General features: G+C 31.4%; 1 protein-coding gene across 1 annotated transcript; it reads left to right on the top strand.

Moving 5' to 3' along the window:
* Positions 1 to 3,473: 3,473 nt before the first annotated feature.
* LOC126656181 (defensin-like protein 1) lies at positions 3,474 to 3,994 on the top strand. The gene is made up of 2 exons (XM_050350687.2): positions 3,474 to 3,584; positions 3,669 to 3,994. The coding sequence occupies exons 1-2, from the start codon at positions 3,530 to 3,532 to the stop codon at positions 3,836 to 3,838; spliced, it is 225 nt and encodes a 74-aa protein (XP_050206644.1). The 5' UTR covers positions 3,474 to 3,529; the 3' UTR covers positions 3,839 to 3,994.
* The last annotated feature ends 15,307 nt before the right edge of the window (positions 3,995 to 19,301 follow it).

Raw genomic sequence — 19,301 nt, 5'->3', positions numbered from 1 at the left:
GTTCGGAACCGGACGGTTCCTGTTTCGGTTTTAGGACGGTTTAAAAAGAATTAAAATAAAATTAAAATTTAATTACTAAAAAATGTAATTTAATAATAAAATAACTCACGGAGATAGTATTGTAAAAAAATAAAGATTTAGAAAAAAAATTAAAATATTAACCAAAATTTTAACCAAAACAAATATAACATGTATTTTATTGCAAAAATAAATATATTATATGATAAAGATATAATATATATTTTAAATATATAATATATATTTTTTTATCAATGGGTTTGACCTTTGAACCGCCGGTTCCGACCTGAAACCGCCGGTTCACGGTTCAACAAATATGGAACCGTCCTGGAACCGCCCTTTATACGGTTCCGGGCCGGTTTTAGTCCGGTTCCGAGTTTGACCGGTTCCGGGCCGGGTTTGACCGGGCCGGTTCACAGGCTGACCCGGCCCATGGCCACCTCTACTCGTGTTGCACCCCCTTTTTGCTTTTTTTTAACTGCGTTTTTATTATTACTATCGCCGAGAGACAAACAGAACGAGTAACGATGAATTGCAATTCAGGGACTAAACGGGAAATATGGAAAAAGTTCAGGGATTCAAACACCAAGTCTAAATGCACATAAAGCACGGATTACACTAAAATAAACACATAGTTAGCCACACCAATGATGACTTAAGTTTCTTAAAGACCCAAAACTACAAACTAAACCAACAAAAATAATAACACAACCCTTGAAATGCATGAAAAGCCAATCTACCACTGTATACTAAAAGAAGAACAAAAAGGTTACAAGAAAAAGAGACACAGAGAGAAACGAATGTTGTAAATTGGAAACAGTTTACCACAAACAACGATTGCAACGGTCATAAAAAAAGAACCACCAGAACAAAAAACTTCATGTAGAACTCAACAAAACTACTAACCAAAAAGATAAACAATTAAAATGAATTGCAAATGATTGAGCAAAAGTTCTACCAATATTCCAATTTAAATAACAAGATAAAGCGGCTTACCTTCAGAAGTTCGTAAATGTAATACCGCATATCATAGTCTGATAATGTTGGATAAAGCACTTTAAAATCAGTATTATTCACATGTTCAAAGATTAAACTTTTGATTGCTGATCTCTAACAATATCAAGCAGCGGGACAATATTTGGCCCTCCACAAAGATTGTGCAGTATTTTGATCTCTCTTAATCTGCATTGGTGTAACACCAGAGTTAGTCTCCACAAAAAGAATCCATAAACAAGCCCATACAATAAAAACAATAAAAAATGTTTGACATATTCATCTTCTGGAGGGCACAAGCACAAACAGTAATAACCCATTTAAAAGCAAAGTACTAGTATATATAGATACAAATAGAAAATGATTGATGATGATCATACTCTATACAGCTAAAACTAACAGCTTAGTAGAAACAAGGGCGCATCCAGCTAATTCCTAATAAGCTGTTTTATTGCATATGAAAAGATAGGAAAAATGTATTTAATATTTTAACAAAACACTGTTAACAACATTTTAAAGTATAAACTTCATATAAAATCAGCAGATAATGAATCCCAGAAAGTTATCATTATTAACAAGTTTCTGATGATCAATGATCTACATAATAATTCTCAATTCTAGAAAGGCAACAAAAACAGGACAACAGAAGTACCACCAGTAAAACCATATGTAAAAAGTTCTAATAAATACTGAAATAAGCTTGATATCACAGTTTTATAATTGCAATACAGAAGACAATGTTGCCTCATTGGCATTGATCAAATAAGCAAAAAATGCACGTCTCTAAAGGTAAAATTAAGCTGAAGGGTCTAATATTGCTAATTATTAACTCCAATGCAATTAAAATCTAAAGTTTAGAACTCTAACACTTAAACTTGAATTTGGATTAAAAATCAGTTTTATCTTTTCTCCCACTTTCAGAAGAATAAAGCGCAGGCCTTCTACTATCGTTAGAATTTTCTGAAAGGTAACTATCTCAGTTTTAATTTTATATAGAAATTCATTTATTCCGCAAAAGCCCCCCCAACTCTGGCTCAAGAAAAAAAGGAAGGGTGTAAGATTGCTAATCATTAACTGTTTAAATTCATTGACATTTAAACAGGTCCTATAAAGGGTGTAATATTGCTAATCATAACAATTAAAAAGAACAATCAAAACTTACCGATCTAGTGCTGATCCAGATTGTGATTTGAATTGATGAAAGATAGCAAGCTCAAAACCCTAACTTTTGCAAATCGTTCGGAAAGATCTATCAATTAATTAAAAACCCTAGAAGATAAAACCAATCATTAAAAAGAGCAATGACCTATTTGCAGATTGAAGGAGAAATATGATAAAACTCAATAAAAGAACAGTGGAAACCTAAAAATTGAGAACTGAGAAAGATGATAAAACCCATCATTGATGATTTCGACTGAGCAGCTGAAGAGACGAAGAGCAGCGCTTGTACTCGGAGTGAATCGAAGAGAGGAAGAAGAAAAGGTGATGGTGGAGAACAGCTGAAGAGACGAAGAAAATAAAAGTGAATCGTATTTTTTCTAATTTTAAAAATTGAATCGGATTTTACAAAAGTCCAAAAAAGAAAGAGAAAGAAAATTACTTTTATTTTATCAACCGCCCCTACATTCCGCCCCTATAAAACTTAAATACTTGGCGCGGCTGAGTCTTCCGCCTCTACGAAATCGTATTTTTCTAATTATAAATTGTTGGGGCATTTAACAAAACCGTCCCTACGAAACCGCCGGTAAAAGCAACATCTGTTGTAGTGGCGTCTATATACTACAAATACTTCAAACACAAATTATAGTATCAATAATAGTATGCTAAATTGCAGCAAAAAGATAACCCATTGTTTGTGATATCCTAATTTTATTTCATACTTATATTTGCACTAAACTTCTCAATCTTAATTGAAATTAACTTCTTTGATAGTATTTTGTAATATTTGTTGGAGTTAAACTCTTAAAAACTCTATTATATCTTTATTTAGAGAGATTCTTAGGTAGACTCAGTCTACCACGTCATCTGTGAACTAACCTATTGCACTATGACATGTCATTAAAATAGTGACACTATTGTAATTTTGTTTATTACTTATTTACACTTTTGAATAGTAATATTACGATAGTGCCATTATTTTAATGACGTCTCATAATGTAATAGGTTTATTCTACGGATGACGTGATGAACTGAGTCTACCTAAGAATTTCTCCTTTATTTATATTCTATTTTTGTTTTTAATAAAACTTTTATTAACTGCATATTTTCTAACATTTATTATAAAGACAGTATATTTCGAGATCTCTGCAAACTGAGCAACCAAAGCTAATGCCAGAAAAGAACAAGAGTATGAGTAGGATAGCATGTGAATAAGGTTCTTTGGGGTTTGCGTGATTCACGTGAAAATATTCTACTTTTAATTTGTACCAACACATTCCTATCCAAACAATTAATCTGTGTATATATATATTGACATTTGAAAGAAAGCATAAAGAGAGAGCTATTTAACCTAAAACAGATGGAGAAGAGGTTCTTTGGGGTTTTGCTGCTGCTGCTCATTCTTTTCACCTCTCGTAAGATCACATTCATATTAGATAACTTTTATGTTCCATAAACTTTTAACATTATGAGAATGTGCTTGATATTTGTTTTTGCAGAAGAAGTGATGGTACCAGCTGAAGCTAGGGTTTGTGAGTCACCGAGCCATTATTTCAAAGGACCATGCGCAAGAGACCACAACTGTGCTATGGTGTGTAGGAATGAAGCTTTTTCTGGTGGCCGCTGCAAAGGATTCCGTCGTCGCTGTTTATGCACTAAGCTTTGCTAATAGCCACTCATCCCATTCCAGGAAGAAGACGCTTAATTTGTAGCTGCATCTTTTTTTTTATTCTTCAGTTTGTTTGTCAACTTGAATGTAATCCAGCTTTCTTCATGTTAAAACTGAGACATCTCTCTATTATATAGCTGATTATTTATCAGAAAATGTCTGTCTTCTAGTAGATGAAACATCATTTTGTGTCATTAATCTTGGCTAAAAGAATTAGGAGCCACGGAACACTAAAATATTTCAATTTTGGTGATACATTTTTTCTTCTTCAAATTTAATGACTTTAAATGTTTAATTTCTTGGAATAGAAAGATTTAATATGATTTTTTTTACGAAATGTTTCATATGTTCATGCCATAGGTGGCAAATGCTCCACTTTTATAATATTTTAAAGATAAAATTAATCTAAAGTCCACCACGGTGTTAATGGGAACGCAGTGCGTTTCGGGTCGTGGTACGGGAACGGAAACAAAATACTTTAGTTTTGATTTTAAGGGGTAGACTTAGGGTACGCTCTTTTTATATGCGGTACGTTGAACCTTTCCTATTGAGAACGTTTCTTATATATTTACACATAAAATTATATTTTATAGAATAATTTTATACTTTTTTTCTAAAATATAGTTTAATTCCAGATAAAAAGGTATATATATTCCATTTTTACTACTAATTTAACTAAATTTTAAATAGAGTAGAAAAGAGACGTGTTCCATTTTGTTTTATGTTTAGTTATTAGGCAAAAGGCTCACTTTAACTCCTGAAGTCAGACCGGAAGAATTAAAGAGAGCAAACGCACCGTAGTGGGGCTCCTGAATTGAAAAAAAAATTATTTAATTTTTTAATTTTTTTTTTCAGCAATGGTTTGATGGTGGTGTCTCCGATTAAAATAAATATTGTATTCGTGAAAAAATAAATAATTATTTATTTAATTTTTGTTTGATTTTTTTCGGCGATCAATTTGTTAATTGGATTTCGATTTTTTTTAATTAGATTTCGAAGTGTTTAATTGATTTTGGATTGTTTAATAAACATTTTATTTTTAAATTGTATTTAATTATTGATATTTAAATGAAAAAGAGGGTGAAAATGGTTAAAAAAAGTTTTAAATATAAAATTGGTAAATATTTTAAACATTAAGGATATTTTTGAACTTTGTCCATACGTGTCACATCACACTTGACTGAAAAACTCACGGAGTTAAATTTTTGGTGTTATCTAAACCATTTTTGAACAAAGTCAGGGGCCAAAGTGAGCCAACTTTGATCTCAGGATCTTATTAATTCTTTTGGTCTGATATTGGGGACTAAAGTGAGCTTTTTACCTTTATTAATAGTAGGTTTGGTTTTTTATTTTTTGTTGTTAATTAATATACATTAATTGAAGTAAAACTCTTAAAATTATGTCAAAGGGAATTTAAGTTAAAACTTTTTTTTTTGAATAAAGTGTGATTGTCTGGGTCTTGATTAAATACATTGAAAATAAGAAATGTATTTATTGAGGCTATAAGCCTAAGATCATAAAACCCTAAAAAATTGTACTGTTTTAAACAACTAAAACGTCAGATACCTTTTTATTACTGTTCATCTTTTTCATTCTTGGTCTGCAATTTATTTTTTTAGTCTTTTTTCTTTTTCTTTTCAACAGTTTATGGAACTCTTTCCATGAAGTCCCAATACGTGTATCAAAGCGTTTATGGTACTCCAGAGTACCGTGAATTGGGAAACACGACACAATTCGTGGTATTCTAAGGAAAAAGCGAATTGTGGTAACACTGGTCTACCACATATATTATAATTCATATTTTAGTCCATTCTATTTAAAGATCAAATGATATGATCTCTTACTTTTATTTCTGTAATAGTTCAGTCTCTCTATTTATTTTTGGTGTTAGTTAACTAATTAAAGAACTTTGGATAAATTAATTTTTAAATATAAGTGATGAAATCGTTGATAGAAATAAAAGTGGGGTAATACATCAATTTTTTTTAATTTAGTCTTTTAACTCAATTGAATTAGAGGTGGAAAATGAATATTTTGGGTGTGCTTATTTGGATTTGGGAAATTTTGGGTCATAATTATTTTGGGGTTTGTTCACATATACTTGATTTGATACAAACATTAGCACTTATACGCCCTTAAAGAAACAATAGCAGAAATACGCTTTTTGAATTGTTAACTATACGAAAACACTCCTTTTATATTAACCCAACTCAGCCCACCGGATTATACTCTTTATTGTTGTAATTTATCCTATAATCTAAATATAAATACTGTATTGCATGTTTTATGTTTTTTGTATTTAATTAATTTTATAAAATATATACCACCAATATATCAAGATATATATAGAAAAACGTTATCATACCTCATACTAATGACATTTCCTCTATATGTAATAGGTTCACTTACATTGTCAACACTTGTCTTTTACATTCAACACTTGTCACTTTAATTTTTTTTAACTTTTCTCTATTTAATATTAATTAAATTATTAATTCTACATTTGTCATATAGTCTTGTTTATTATTAAATATTGTCTGTTTAATTTAATTAAATATCATTCATCAAATAAAAAATATAATAATATTTCCAACTATCATTTGTCATTCAAAATGACCTTATAATATTAGTTAGTTATAGTAGTTAATAAAATAGAATAAATAAAATCCCATACAACGAGTAACTAACGAGCAATTATAAAGCAATTAGCGAGCAACTAACGAGCAATTATAAAACAACCAACTAGCACCGAGCAACCAAAAAGCAACCAACGAGAAAAGAAACAATCTTGACCTCTAAACTTCAATTATGCATTTATACTATAAGTACCATTTAAAGAACTTGTTAAGAAAGAAGGACTTAAATGAACCTAACTATTTTATTTTGTATTATAACAATTCTCACTTGCTGCACAGACACTATTACTCACCCACTCATTTTATGTTTCTTTCTTTCTTATGTTATATTACATGCATACACATAAATGAAGTGGACAACATATATATATATATATATATATATATATATATATATATATATGGTGTTATGTCTTATATTAACTCTAGGTTTAGGCTTTTAGTCATTTCTATATGTACTTTAACTAATCTAATTAGAAAGATAGAGAATTTGAGAATAAGTTGGTGATGACTTATCTAACAAAACTTAGATTCCAAATGTTTTTACTTTTGTTTGCTTCGTTTTTCATTTCCACCGCTTCACTTTTCTTAAACTTTCTCTGCCAAAATGACAAACAACAATGCCGATTCAGTCTCAAATTTCTATTTTTCTTCATCTTCTTCACTTTTCATTTCTAGTTATAATCACCATCATCATATTCAAAAAATGCATAAAAACAAACCAAATTGATAAAGACTGGTCTTTTTCCATCTTGGCTACTGCTAGTGCGAGTATTTGAAATAGCTATAGGAAATATTATTTGGAAGCCAAAAAATTATAACCCTTTTGCGCCAAAGATCACTCAGTCCTTCCACTGAGTGTGGGAAAAAAATTTGGTTATAAAAGGAAACCACTGTTTGGACTCATGAAGTGTCACCCGAAAAGACAACGACTTGGAACAAAGAGAAAAAGTCTAAGTTTTACAAAGGAAGTAATAAAAGCGTAACTTTGCAAAAGATATTTTAAAAAAAGCGCACGCTTGTTATTATAAAAGATGATGAGGTTTATTTGCAAATAAATGAGAAAAAAGGGTATGCAGTGTAATTTCCTCAATTATTTTTGGGCAGTTTTGAGTTGGGTAATTTTGGGTTGGATTGGGGTCATGAAAGCCCAAAAAAACCCAAAGTAGAAGGTGAGATACTTGAACTCCATATATGAGAGAAAAATTCAAAATTGAAAAATTATATTGAATTTTTTTCAAAAACAAAAAAGAATTTGAGAAAAAATATTTCCAAAAAATAATATATAATACTTTTTAGGAAAATTTATTTTCCGGAAAATAAAACATTTTCCAAAAAAAAATTCTGGAATTTTTTTTTATTTTTCTGGATAAATTATTTTCTAAAGAAAAATTAATTTTCTGAAAAAAAATTTCTAAAAAAATATAATTTTTCGGGAAAAAAAATATAAAACATTACACAAAAATTACAAATGCGGAACTTTCTTTCTCTAATCTCAAGTTGCCAGTTTTTTTTTATATTTTCTATCATTTTATGTTTTACATTTAATGACTGGGTGTGTTTAATGTTTTCATAAAATAACTAATTTAATCCTAAGCCTACACCTATCTCTACTATTCTTGAATATGAACCACTGCCGCCATCATCTTTCCTTCCCCCTCTCTATAAATCGTCAATCAAACAGTCAATATCTTCCTCCAATTTGTTTCTACTAATTGCTGAGATGGTCTTATCGTACAAATTCAAGTCAATTTGGTCGAAAAATCTTGATTGGAGAATAGTGAGAACGGTGGAGAATGAGAAGCGCCTAATGAGGAGGAGAATATTTGCGTCTTACCTATTTACTGCTTTCCGACGTGTTTACATTTCCACTATTATATCCAGTGAACTGCATGATTGTTAAGATAAGATAACCGGATATGTCATGCAAATATTTGAATCGTTCGATAAGTCAAGTACAAGAGTTTTGGTAGTGTCCACGAACCCAGTCTTTTGGTCCGATGCAAGGTGGTCTCACCCATAAGCGTAAGAGATCTACCCATTTGGTAGAAAAGGCATTTCCTAGCTTAGTTAGGTGGCGAATCCATTATTTTCAAAACTTAACCTGTACCGAAGTCAGCCATAAAAGGTGTGAGTCCAGAATTAACAAAAAGGCACAAGACTTGAATAACAATGTAATACCCCGTAATTGTTTTTATTTTTTTGATGAGTTCCGATAGTATTTTGAAGTCGTTTGCAAATTTATGGTTTTGACTCGTGGTTTGTTCGGGTTGTGTTTTGGGTCGGTTAACCATGATTTGAATAATTTCTGGTTGGACCGAAGGTTTTTTTTTTTACATGAGCCACAAGGCCCATGCATCGTGGACACTGTTTACTCTTGTAACAGTGTATCTTTAGAGACTATTTGATGCGTGCGATACTCATTTTTCCCTTCTATATTTATCACGTTTTCTAACCTAATTTTATTCCCTTCAATTCTATCAAACCCTAGCCGTCACTCTATCCTTCAAACTCTCTGAATTTATCGTAAAGATACATCTCCATTAATGATGTAATTTGGTAAGTATTCATTCTCATTCTCAGCTTTTATTCTTTATCGACACTTCGGTTCTTTGATCCGTTCTTCTTCGTTTTAGCACCGTATCGAGATCCGTTTATTTGATGATGTAGTTAACTCAGTCCTCTTTGATTCTACTCTTTGAAATCGTTTAACGGTACGCTAATCTCTCAGTTATTAGCGCCGTCGATTTATCGTTTTTGTGATTCTTTGGCTGATGTTCTTGTTTTCTTTTCTGCCAATGGGTTATTACTTTTTTAAGGGCTATTTTTGTTGCTCCTAAGATTAGTATATGAGGAATGTGTGTTAACTGTTTGCGTGATCTTATTACTCTTCTCGATTCATTGCTCGGTTTTGGTTTCATCGTTGATGTTAATTTGGTTTAGCTGTTGTTCTTGACTTTTCCTTTTAACCAATCTCCTATGTTCTGTTTGATGCTTATTTGGTATTGCTTAGTGTTTGAGATCTGAGGTTGTTTGTTCATGCTTGTTACGTGATAAATAAGCTAAGAATTGTTGATTTCTAACTACCTTGATGGGTTGTGTTATTGGCTATTTGAAACGTTATTTCATTAGAGTTGAACTGTTGGTTGGTTTCTTCACATGAATTGATTTCATGTGTTTGGCTAATGGTTTTGCTATTCCTTTTGATTTCACTTTTGGCTTGAGATTAATATTAACGGGAATGATCTGTTTTCATATTTGGGTTGTTGTTGTTTCTATTACTATTAGGAATTATTCTTTTGTTATTTTAATCTTTGGCTCATTATATTCTTTGGGTTGTTTTGGCGATAACCGAAGCTTCATAATTATTTTGGCCAATTAAGTGCTTAATGTATTGGCTTTATTAAATGAAATGTTGGCCACTTAATTTTCTTTAATTAGTTTGTTGTTTATACACATTATTAATTTTTGATGCTTAAACATATCTTTTTTTTTATTTCTATTTGTTAACATAATTTTATAAATGAAAAAAAAATGTTGATTCATTCATAATTTAAATATGTTTAATTTTTTTTTGAAATGATATTTATATTTTAATATTTTAATCGGATAATTACTCGGATAATTATCATTTAGGGAAATTTGGCTTGGTGTGTCAAATTGATTAATTTATAAATTATCTGTTAATATATTTTCTTAACTTATTTTTGATAAGTAATTGATTATGATTGTTGGGTTACTTCTATTTGAAGCTATTAAATTCTGTTTTAAATTATAAATTACTATTTTATCAAAATATTATTTTGACTTATAAATTGCGGTTTATAATATTTTTGATAAAATGTTTGGATCAGGTTAGACTTGGGTCGCCCGACAAGTGAGGTTAGTTTGGTAGTTATCGGTAACTCGGCTGACCCACTATTTGAGGAATTGATTTAAGTTATTATTTAAATATTATTTATATAATATTTTCTGAATGGGACTTCAAAATGGGACTCAATAGACTTGACTTGTGAGGTGACTTAATAATCATTTAAGCATTGTGTTTACTCGATGTTGTTTGTTTTTGGACTCGGATCATGATGTGATTAATTGTCCATTCCTTTGACTATGTTTTGCTTGACTTGGTATGGTGCTAGTCCTATGTGGTGTCTAGTATACTCTTTAGAGTTAGGGTTGATTTTAATATTGGTTTTTATTCATATTGTTTAGACTCGTCGACCGTTTGTGATTCTGAGACGAACCAGGATTAGATTACTTGTCAGGTTATCACGTGGATTAGCAAGCAGTGAGTTTATATCGTTGTTTACCGCTTTATTAAGTAAATTGTATTTTTGAATATATATTATATTGTATATACTGCTTTCGAACTGTTTTCGACATTGTGGATCTGAATTGGAACGGGCTATTCGATGGGCATCATCGAGACTGCGTGCGCACCGGTATGATCATATGGTTATTGAGTTAGGTTAGAGATACGTCTCACCTAGTGAGGTCGCCGGTGGAAGATACGTCTTCTGGGACTCACATATTTTATTTGAGTGACAGTCGGGGATCGGTTTTGGAGATACGTCTCACTGACACGACAACTGGATTAGATATTTGTGGTTTAGGGTTTCAATGCTTATCCATAATGATAAATTGCTTTACAAATGTTTTAAGATTTTTAAAGGTTTTCACTTAAATAAATGTAAATAGTTGTATGAACTCATCTCAGTATATCTGACCCCGTTGTTTCCCTAATTTTTTTTCAGGGTTATGATTTTGAACGAGTCAGCTGGTCTCCGATTCTTTAATTCCTCGGAGGTCTTATTTTATTAGAGTTATTAAATTGATTTTATTCTTAGACCACAATAGTAATTAGAAGTCTTACTTGTCTGATTCTTGTTATCGGTTTAATTCAATTGGTTTATATATTATTTTAGCATTCTTATATTAACTTGAGTTAATAAGTACTTATGCCATGTTGGAGACTCGGAGTCGTCCGAGCACTTATTATATAAATGTTGAATAATATGAACTGCTAGAACTAGGCTGAAGTCTCGGTTTCCCCCAAGCATTGGTTTTCTTGCAGGTTTATATTTTTGTTGGTTATCCGTAAGGCTAGCTACGGGTTTTGGTACAACCATACCCATACCCTAGCGCCGGTCGCGAACTATGAAAATGGGTCGTGACAAACTTGGTATCAGAGATTTGGTTTCAAACCAAGGCCATTTGCATGCTATGTGTATACTCTGTTAAGTTGTTTTTGGGTCATAGGTACTACTGCGGAATTAGGATTCATGTCTTGTCTTTTGAAACGTTATCTTTTAATTTTAAACTTTTTGCCTACACCGATAGGAATGTGTCGAGTAAGTCATTTTTATGTCTTGATTTGATATTTTTGCTGTTGACGTCGTTTCACTTGGGTGATTTTTATTGCTTCTGATTTATCGAAAAATCTTATATTGGTAATTTGCTTTAAATTCATACTTGGGCATGATGTTATTTTTCTTATCATATTGATGATGCGTTTTGCTGGGTGATAATATTTTGGTTTTTATACCCTTAATAAAATTGTTAACGTTGAACTATTTTGAGAGTACTTCTGACTTTGGCCGTGAGTTTTGATTTCTAAAAATAATATTTTATTAAGATTTAGCATTGTTTTTAGTTTAAATGATATTTTTTACAGAAAAAAAATCTTTATCACGTTTTGTGTATCATGTTGCTGACCACGTATTGGTTTTTTAAATTACCTTAAGAAAATTATTTTTGGCCTAACTGATGTTTTGACGCAAAAAAAAAAAAATCAAATGGGTAGTCTGGACACGACACCCTAAAATATTATTTTCAGTGTCTTACCAGTAATATGAAATTCATGTATTTTAAAGTTTTACACTTGACTAGGGATGCAAAAGGGTTGTTCTTTTGAAATAAAATGATTTTCTCGTATTCAAAAAAAAAAATTAATTAAAATGTTACGTCTAGTTTGGTGTTTTCAAAATGATTGTTTTGAAATAAAATTAATTTTTTTAGGCGATATCGTTTGACAATTTAATATTAATTTTATAATTTTACCATATTTTGGTTTGTCAACACTTTGGTGTTGCTGGTCTTGTGCTCGATTTGCTAGTTTTGACTGAAACTTGTGTTTCTGAAAAAGGGTTGTTAAAGAAAAAAATTGTTTTCTCACTTGGGTGATGAGTTTGATGTTTCTTATTTGGGTGACGTCGAGTTTCCTATTTTGAAAGGATTGGAATTTGTTTTAAAATACGTTTTTCCGGATTTGAAAATATTTTGTATACGTTTTACAAATGGTAATTGCGGGTTTGACTTGGGTCATCCAAATTTGGAGTTGAGCTTGGAAGTTGTAATCACTCGGCTAACTCGATGATTTTAACTTGAGGCGTTTGGAAACAAATTTTAGCCATTGTTTTGCAATGAGGTATTTTCCGGAAAATAATTTTTAAAACTGTGGGACTTGACCTGAACTTGAAATCTACTTTGTAATTTTATCTTTCGAGATAGTTTTTGATGCGTACTTTTCTATCAATATTATTTATATTTATCTGATTTGACGTTGGGGACATGTTATTATATGATTTTATATTTTGATCATTTCCGGGCTGTTTGAGTTGTTACCATGTTGGTAGGAAATTCGTTGATCACATAAGATGTTCTATGCTCAATCCTTTGAGATTTATATTGTTTAACCATCCTAATGAGTAATTATTTTACTGCGAGATGTTTAAGTGTTATTATTTTTGTCTCTCATGTTTGGTTAAGTTATGCCATATCAGTTTTTGTCCTCGTTGGCCTCGTTGTGTGGAGTATCACGTGAGGGTTTTTCTCGCTAGTTTTTCGTTGGCTAAACTTTGGCGTTGGTGTCGATGTGCGATTCGAACTTTTGTTAAACCCTGCAATTATTTTTAGATGTTGTATTTGGTTTAGCCAAATTTATAGTTTAAACCCTGGAGATTTTAGGTGTTTAAATTTGGTATCAAGGAATTTGAGGAGTAACTTTTCAGATCAGTAGTAGAGCCTTTTTAAGAATCTATCTTTGTTAGAGGAAGGTGATTTGAGTTATATTACTCAGCACCGATGGAATAATTCTACTCGTAGGTGTTTGCCTCGTGCATTAAGTTTTGAGCGTTATGCGTTTCTAGGTCGAGCTCGTTTGTGATAAATTGGAGTATCAAATTTTTGGGTTTTGGCATTCTAGGAATAGATATGGAATCTGCGAATCGAGGTTCTTCAGTATAGTAATACACTGGTGTTTACATCAGGTAGAGCGGTGAAATACCAAAACTGATGGTGGAGCTGTGAAGGCGGTCGTGTTACTTTGTGGTCTTTGGAAAATTTTCAATTTGATTGAAGTGGAACTCGTTTTTAGGTAAATTCTAGTTTCATAGTTGATTTGGGCTAATTCGTTAATGACGATTCAAATAGGTGGACTAGGATAATGGAGCTGGGCAAATATGTCAAGATGGACGAATGCACGTCTCCCGGAGTGTAATATCTAGAAAATGTTTCAAAGGAAAATTGATTTCAGATGTTAACCTGTTAAAGTAATTGAATTGTTTTATGACGAAATTGTGCCCATACATGTCATGAACATATGCATTCGAAATGCCACGAATAGAAAACTGCATTGAGCATTGAGTATGATCACTAATTAAAAGAGAAATAAATAATTAATACATGCATTTAGTACATTCATCACTACTCTTTGGGGATGAGAGCTATCATCACCCTGGCGCACAATTATATCATCAAGGCTTTTTGAAAAAAAAAGTTTTGTTATAAACTCGCGAGTTACATTATGAAAATTTGTGTTTAAAAGGTTGTTAAATTTCAAACGGTTTTGAAAATTTTATCTGGTTGGTATCTAGAAAAATACTCTGTGACGACAGTGGTGATTTAAGGATGATTGCATTGTAAGGATTGGTTTTTATTGTTGGAGTATCCGCGTTTCATAAAGGAAAGCTATGGTTATATGGTTGCACTCGAGGTATAGGTGTATTAAGTCGGTAATACAATGAATTCAGATTGGAAAGATTGTGTCAGCTCACGGTTTATGAAATGAGGATTATTTGGTTTAAGGAACTTGGTTATGCTCTACGTGTGTGTTAATAAAAAAAAACTAAGAGATTTTGTTTTTACAGATTTTATTTCTGTTAAAAAAATGTGTGGTATACTTATATAAAATTATTTCATAAGCAAGTGGATTTTTATTTACAAAATTTTGGTTTTTTGAGAAATCGATGAAATTTTGTCAGTTTTGACTAAAAGAAAATATTAAGATTTTTAGAATTGAACGATTTTATAAAAGTGTGAACTTATTCTAAAGGTGAAAAGTGAATTCAAGTTGAGAGTGTTTAACTGTGATGGTGCGTTTGCGAACTGGAGGGTTTTTCAACAGATTATTTGTTTATTTATGATTTGAAAAATAAAATGAAACTTGAGATGCTATTAATTGTAAATTTAAGGTGAATGATATTATTATATGATATTTGGTATTTGCGGAAAGCATTTTTCTAAAAAAACAAAATTGTTTTGAGTATAACCAATGCACCTATTAAATGTGGTTACGATCTAAAAGATCTCTTGTTGGATACGAGGATACAGTTGCATTGATGCTAAAATTTTGGATTTGTGAGTTAACTTAGAAGTATTGTGTTAATCAATTCGAAGGTTCATTGTCAGAAGTTTGAGTTATGTACTCCTTGGAGTTGCGTTGGGTGTTTCATTATGTCTTGATTTGCAAAATTGATAGTTTCGTCGAGTTGATTTTAGTTTGTTGAACCGTGACGATTCTTGTAGTGTTGCTCTGGTAGTCATTGAGACTTAAGCTTGATAGTCTTGGAAATTTTCCTCATAAAGCGTGTTGGTGATTCTCGATTGGAAAGTTTTAATTCGTTCACACGTGCTGTGTTTGAGAAGTCGTTTCGGGTACCAAATTGTTGGACTCATAATTTTGCGCTTATGCATATGGTGACTACTCAAGATTTTAAACCAGTTCCTTATTTTAAAATTTAAGGTCAAATTTCTATATGCTGGGGAGAATGTAATATTCCACATATTTTTGGCGTTTCCAGCTGATTTATTGTTTTTGTTTCATTTTGACTTTCCCCGGATTTCGTTGTGGTAGGATTATCTTTTGGTGAGATTTTGTTTTCCTTAGTAATTTTCCTAAGACGGGTTTTATCGGTAAAGTTAAGCAGAAGTTAGTTTTACCATGTGTGGTTTTTGCTTGAAGTAAAGTGAACAGTGTTCTGAAAGTTGTTGTTCGCGAAAAAAAATATGTTGAGATTGCAATTGTGTTTTGCATAGATTGATTTATGCCGCTTTTATTTGTTTTTTTTTGGGTTTGTCACTCGGTCGTACAATGATGTTGGGAATTGGAAATTATTGCGTAATTGTTTTATTTTCGTTCCACTTAGGATTCGTTAATTCTTAAATTATATGTTTGGTGTAGTTTTTGGTACGCGCTGTTACTATTTTCAAATTATTTTGGTTGTGTGGTAAATTCGAGGACGAATTTTTATTAAGTTGGAGAGAATGTAATACCCCGTAATTTTTTTATTTTTTCGGTAGTATTTTGAAGTCGTTTGCAAATTTATGGTTTGACTCGTGGTTTGTTCGGGTTGTATTTTGGGTCGGTTAACCATGATTTGATCAATTTCTGGTTGGACCTCGTTGGTTGGCCCGAAGGTTTATTTTTTTTTCTTTTTATATGAGCCACAAGGCTCATGCATCCTGGACACTGTTTACTCTTGTAACAGTGTCTCTTTAGAGACTATTTGATGCGTGCGATACTCATCTTTCCATTCTATATTTATCACGTTTTCTAACTTAATTTTATTCCCTTCAATTCTATCAAACCCTAGCCATCACTTTATCCTTCAAACTCTCTGAATTTATCGTAAAGATACATCTCCATTAATGATGTAATTTAGTAAGTATTCATTCTCATTCTCAGCTTTTATTCTTTATCGACACTTCGGTTCCTTGATCCGTTCTTCTTCGTTTATAATTTAAATTTGTTTGATTTTTTTTGAAATGATATTTATATTTTAATATTTTAATCGGATAATTACTCGGATAATTATCATTTAGGGAAATTTGACTTAGTGTGTCAAATTGATTAATTTATAAATTATCTGTTAATTTATTTTTTTAACTTATTTTTGATAAGTAATTGATTATGATTTTTGGGTTACTTCTATTTGAAGCTATTAAATTCCGTTTTAAATTATAAATTACTATTTTATCAAAATATTATTTTGACTTATAAATTGCGGTTTATAATGTTTTTGATAAAATGTTTGGATCAGGTTAGACTTGGGTCGCCTGACAAGTGAGGTTAGTTTGATAGTTATCGGTAACTCGGCTAACCCACTATTTGAGGAATTGATTTAAGCTATTATTTAAATATTATTTAAATAATATTTTCTGAAACGGACTTTAAAATGGGACTCAATAGACTTGACTTGTGAGGTGACTTAATAATTATTTAAGCATTGTGTTTACTCGATGTTGTTTGTTTTTGGAGTCGGATCATGATGTGATTAACTGTCCATTCCTTCGACTATGTTTTGCTTGACTTGGTATGTGCTAGTCCTATGTGGTGTCTAGTACTCTTTAGAGTTAGGGGTTGATTTTAATATTGGTTTTTATTCATATTGTTTAGACTCGTCGACCATTTGTGATTCTGAGACGAACCAGGATTAGATTGCTTGTCAGGTTATCACGTGGATTAGCACGCAGTGAGTTTATATCGCTATTTACCGCTTTATTAAGTAAATTGTATTTTTGAATATATATTATATTGTATATACTGCTTTCGAACTGTTTTCGACATTGTGTATCTGAATTGGAACGGGCTACTCGATGGGCATCATCGAGACTGCGTGCGCACCGGTATGATCATATGGTTATTGAGTTAGGTTAGAGATACGTCTCACCTAGTAAGGTCGCCGGTGGAAGATACGTCTCCTAGGACTCACATATTTTATTTGAGTGACAGTCGGGGATCGGTTTTGGAGATACGTCTCACCGACATGACAACTGGATTAGATATTGGTGGTTTAGGGTTTCAATGCTTATCCATAATGATAAATTGTTTTACAAATGTTTTAAGATTTTTAAAGGTTTTCACTTAATAAATATAAATAGTTGTATGAACTCATCTCAGTATATCTGACCCCGTTGTTTTCCCAATTTTTTTTCCAGGGTTATGATTTTGAGCGAGTCAGCTGGTCTCCGATTCTTTAATTCCTCGGAGGTCTTATTTTATTAGAGTTATTAAATTGATTTTATTCTTAGACCGTAGTAGTAATTAGAAGTCTTACTTGTCTGATTCTTGTTGTCGGTTTAATTCAATTGGTTTATATATTGTTTTAGCATTCTTATAATAACTTGGGTTAATAAGTACTTATGCTATGTTGGAGACTCGGAGTTGTCCGAGAACTTATTATATAAATGTTGAATAATATGAACCGCTAGAACTAGGCTGAAGTCTCGGTTTCCCCCAAATATTGGTTTTCTTGCAGGTTTATGTTTTTGTTGGTTATCCGTAAGGCTAGCTACGAGTTTTGGTACAGCCATACCTATACCCTAGCGCCGGTCGCGAACTTTGAAAATGGGTCGTGACAAACAAAAAGGCGTGAGCCTGGAACAATAAAAAGGCTGTAATATCCCGTGCTTTCGCAAAAGTACAAAATGAACCAATTAATATATTTTGGTCACTCGGAGTCGTAAAATATGGAGAATCTTGGAACTTCTGAGGAAAGATGAAATTCTAAGTAAGTTGGGTTAATTATTGAATATAATTAATGGAAAAATAAAGACTGAGATAAAGCATGTCGGGATTAAAGGAGGGCTTTTTGCAAAAAATATAAGAAATATGGTGGAAGTCCCAAAATAATATTTTTTATTTTTGGGCAATCGTATTAATATTTATTGGTTAATTTTCAAGATTTTGTAAATTTGGAAAGTCGTTTTATGATACGAATTTGAGTACGATATATAAGAAATTGGGTTAAATTATGAGTTGAATCATCAAAGTTTTAAAAGGAATCATGGGCTATATGGAGAAGCTTTATAAATTAAAGGGTGATTAGTGAATTTTGGCCAAATTATAAAACCCCATATGAAATAAGAAAAGAAATTCATATTTTCATTTCTTTCATAGTCATCTTCTATATTTTCTACAAGAGCAAGTACGGTGGATTAGGTTTTTCAATCTTGAGTTCAAATTGAAGTGTTTTCTTCAAGGAAAACTTGGTTTTCTTGCTAATTATTACCATCAAACCGAAATTAAAGGTTAGTAATCCTCAATTCATGGCTGATTTTGTGTATGTAAAGTTAGGATTTATGGGTTTTAAGATTAAGTTTAATTGATGATTTTTATTCAGCTTTTAAGTGACTTTTTCATGAGTTTGAGATGGATTTTCATTGGAATTAAAGTGTATTGAGTAAATTAATAAAAATTTAGTGAATTGTTTATTATAAGGGCTGGAAATTATGAATTCAAGTTTGAATGTTGATTAATCTATTTAGTTTATTGATTTTCATTGTGTTTAAGTGTTAATTGTTGTTATATAAACAATGTTGCATTTAAATGATGAAGTAGGTTGAGAATAAGGTTGTTTAAAGCAGGAAATTTATGTTGGTAGTTCAAAGTTCAATGAATATTCCGAGTTCATTAATTGTGAATGGGTTTTATTATTGATGGTTGATGGTGTGAAGGTTTGGCAGGCTTAGTTGATGTTTTTGGATTGAATTGACGTAGATTGCTATTGATTTTTTTTTTGAAAAACTTAGAGGTATCCTTTTGATTT

This window comes from Mercurialis annua, linkage group LG7 (assembly GCF_937616625.2).
Source record: "Mercurialis annua linkage group LG7, ddMerAnnu1.2, whole genome shotgun sequence".
NCBI lineage: Eukaryota > Viridiplantae > Streptophyta > Magnoliopsida > Malpighiales > Euphorbiaceae > Mercurialis > Mercurialis annua.
This window is presented reverse-complemented; position numbering and strand designations above follow the sequence as displayed.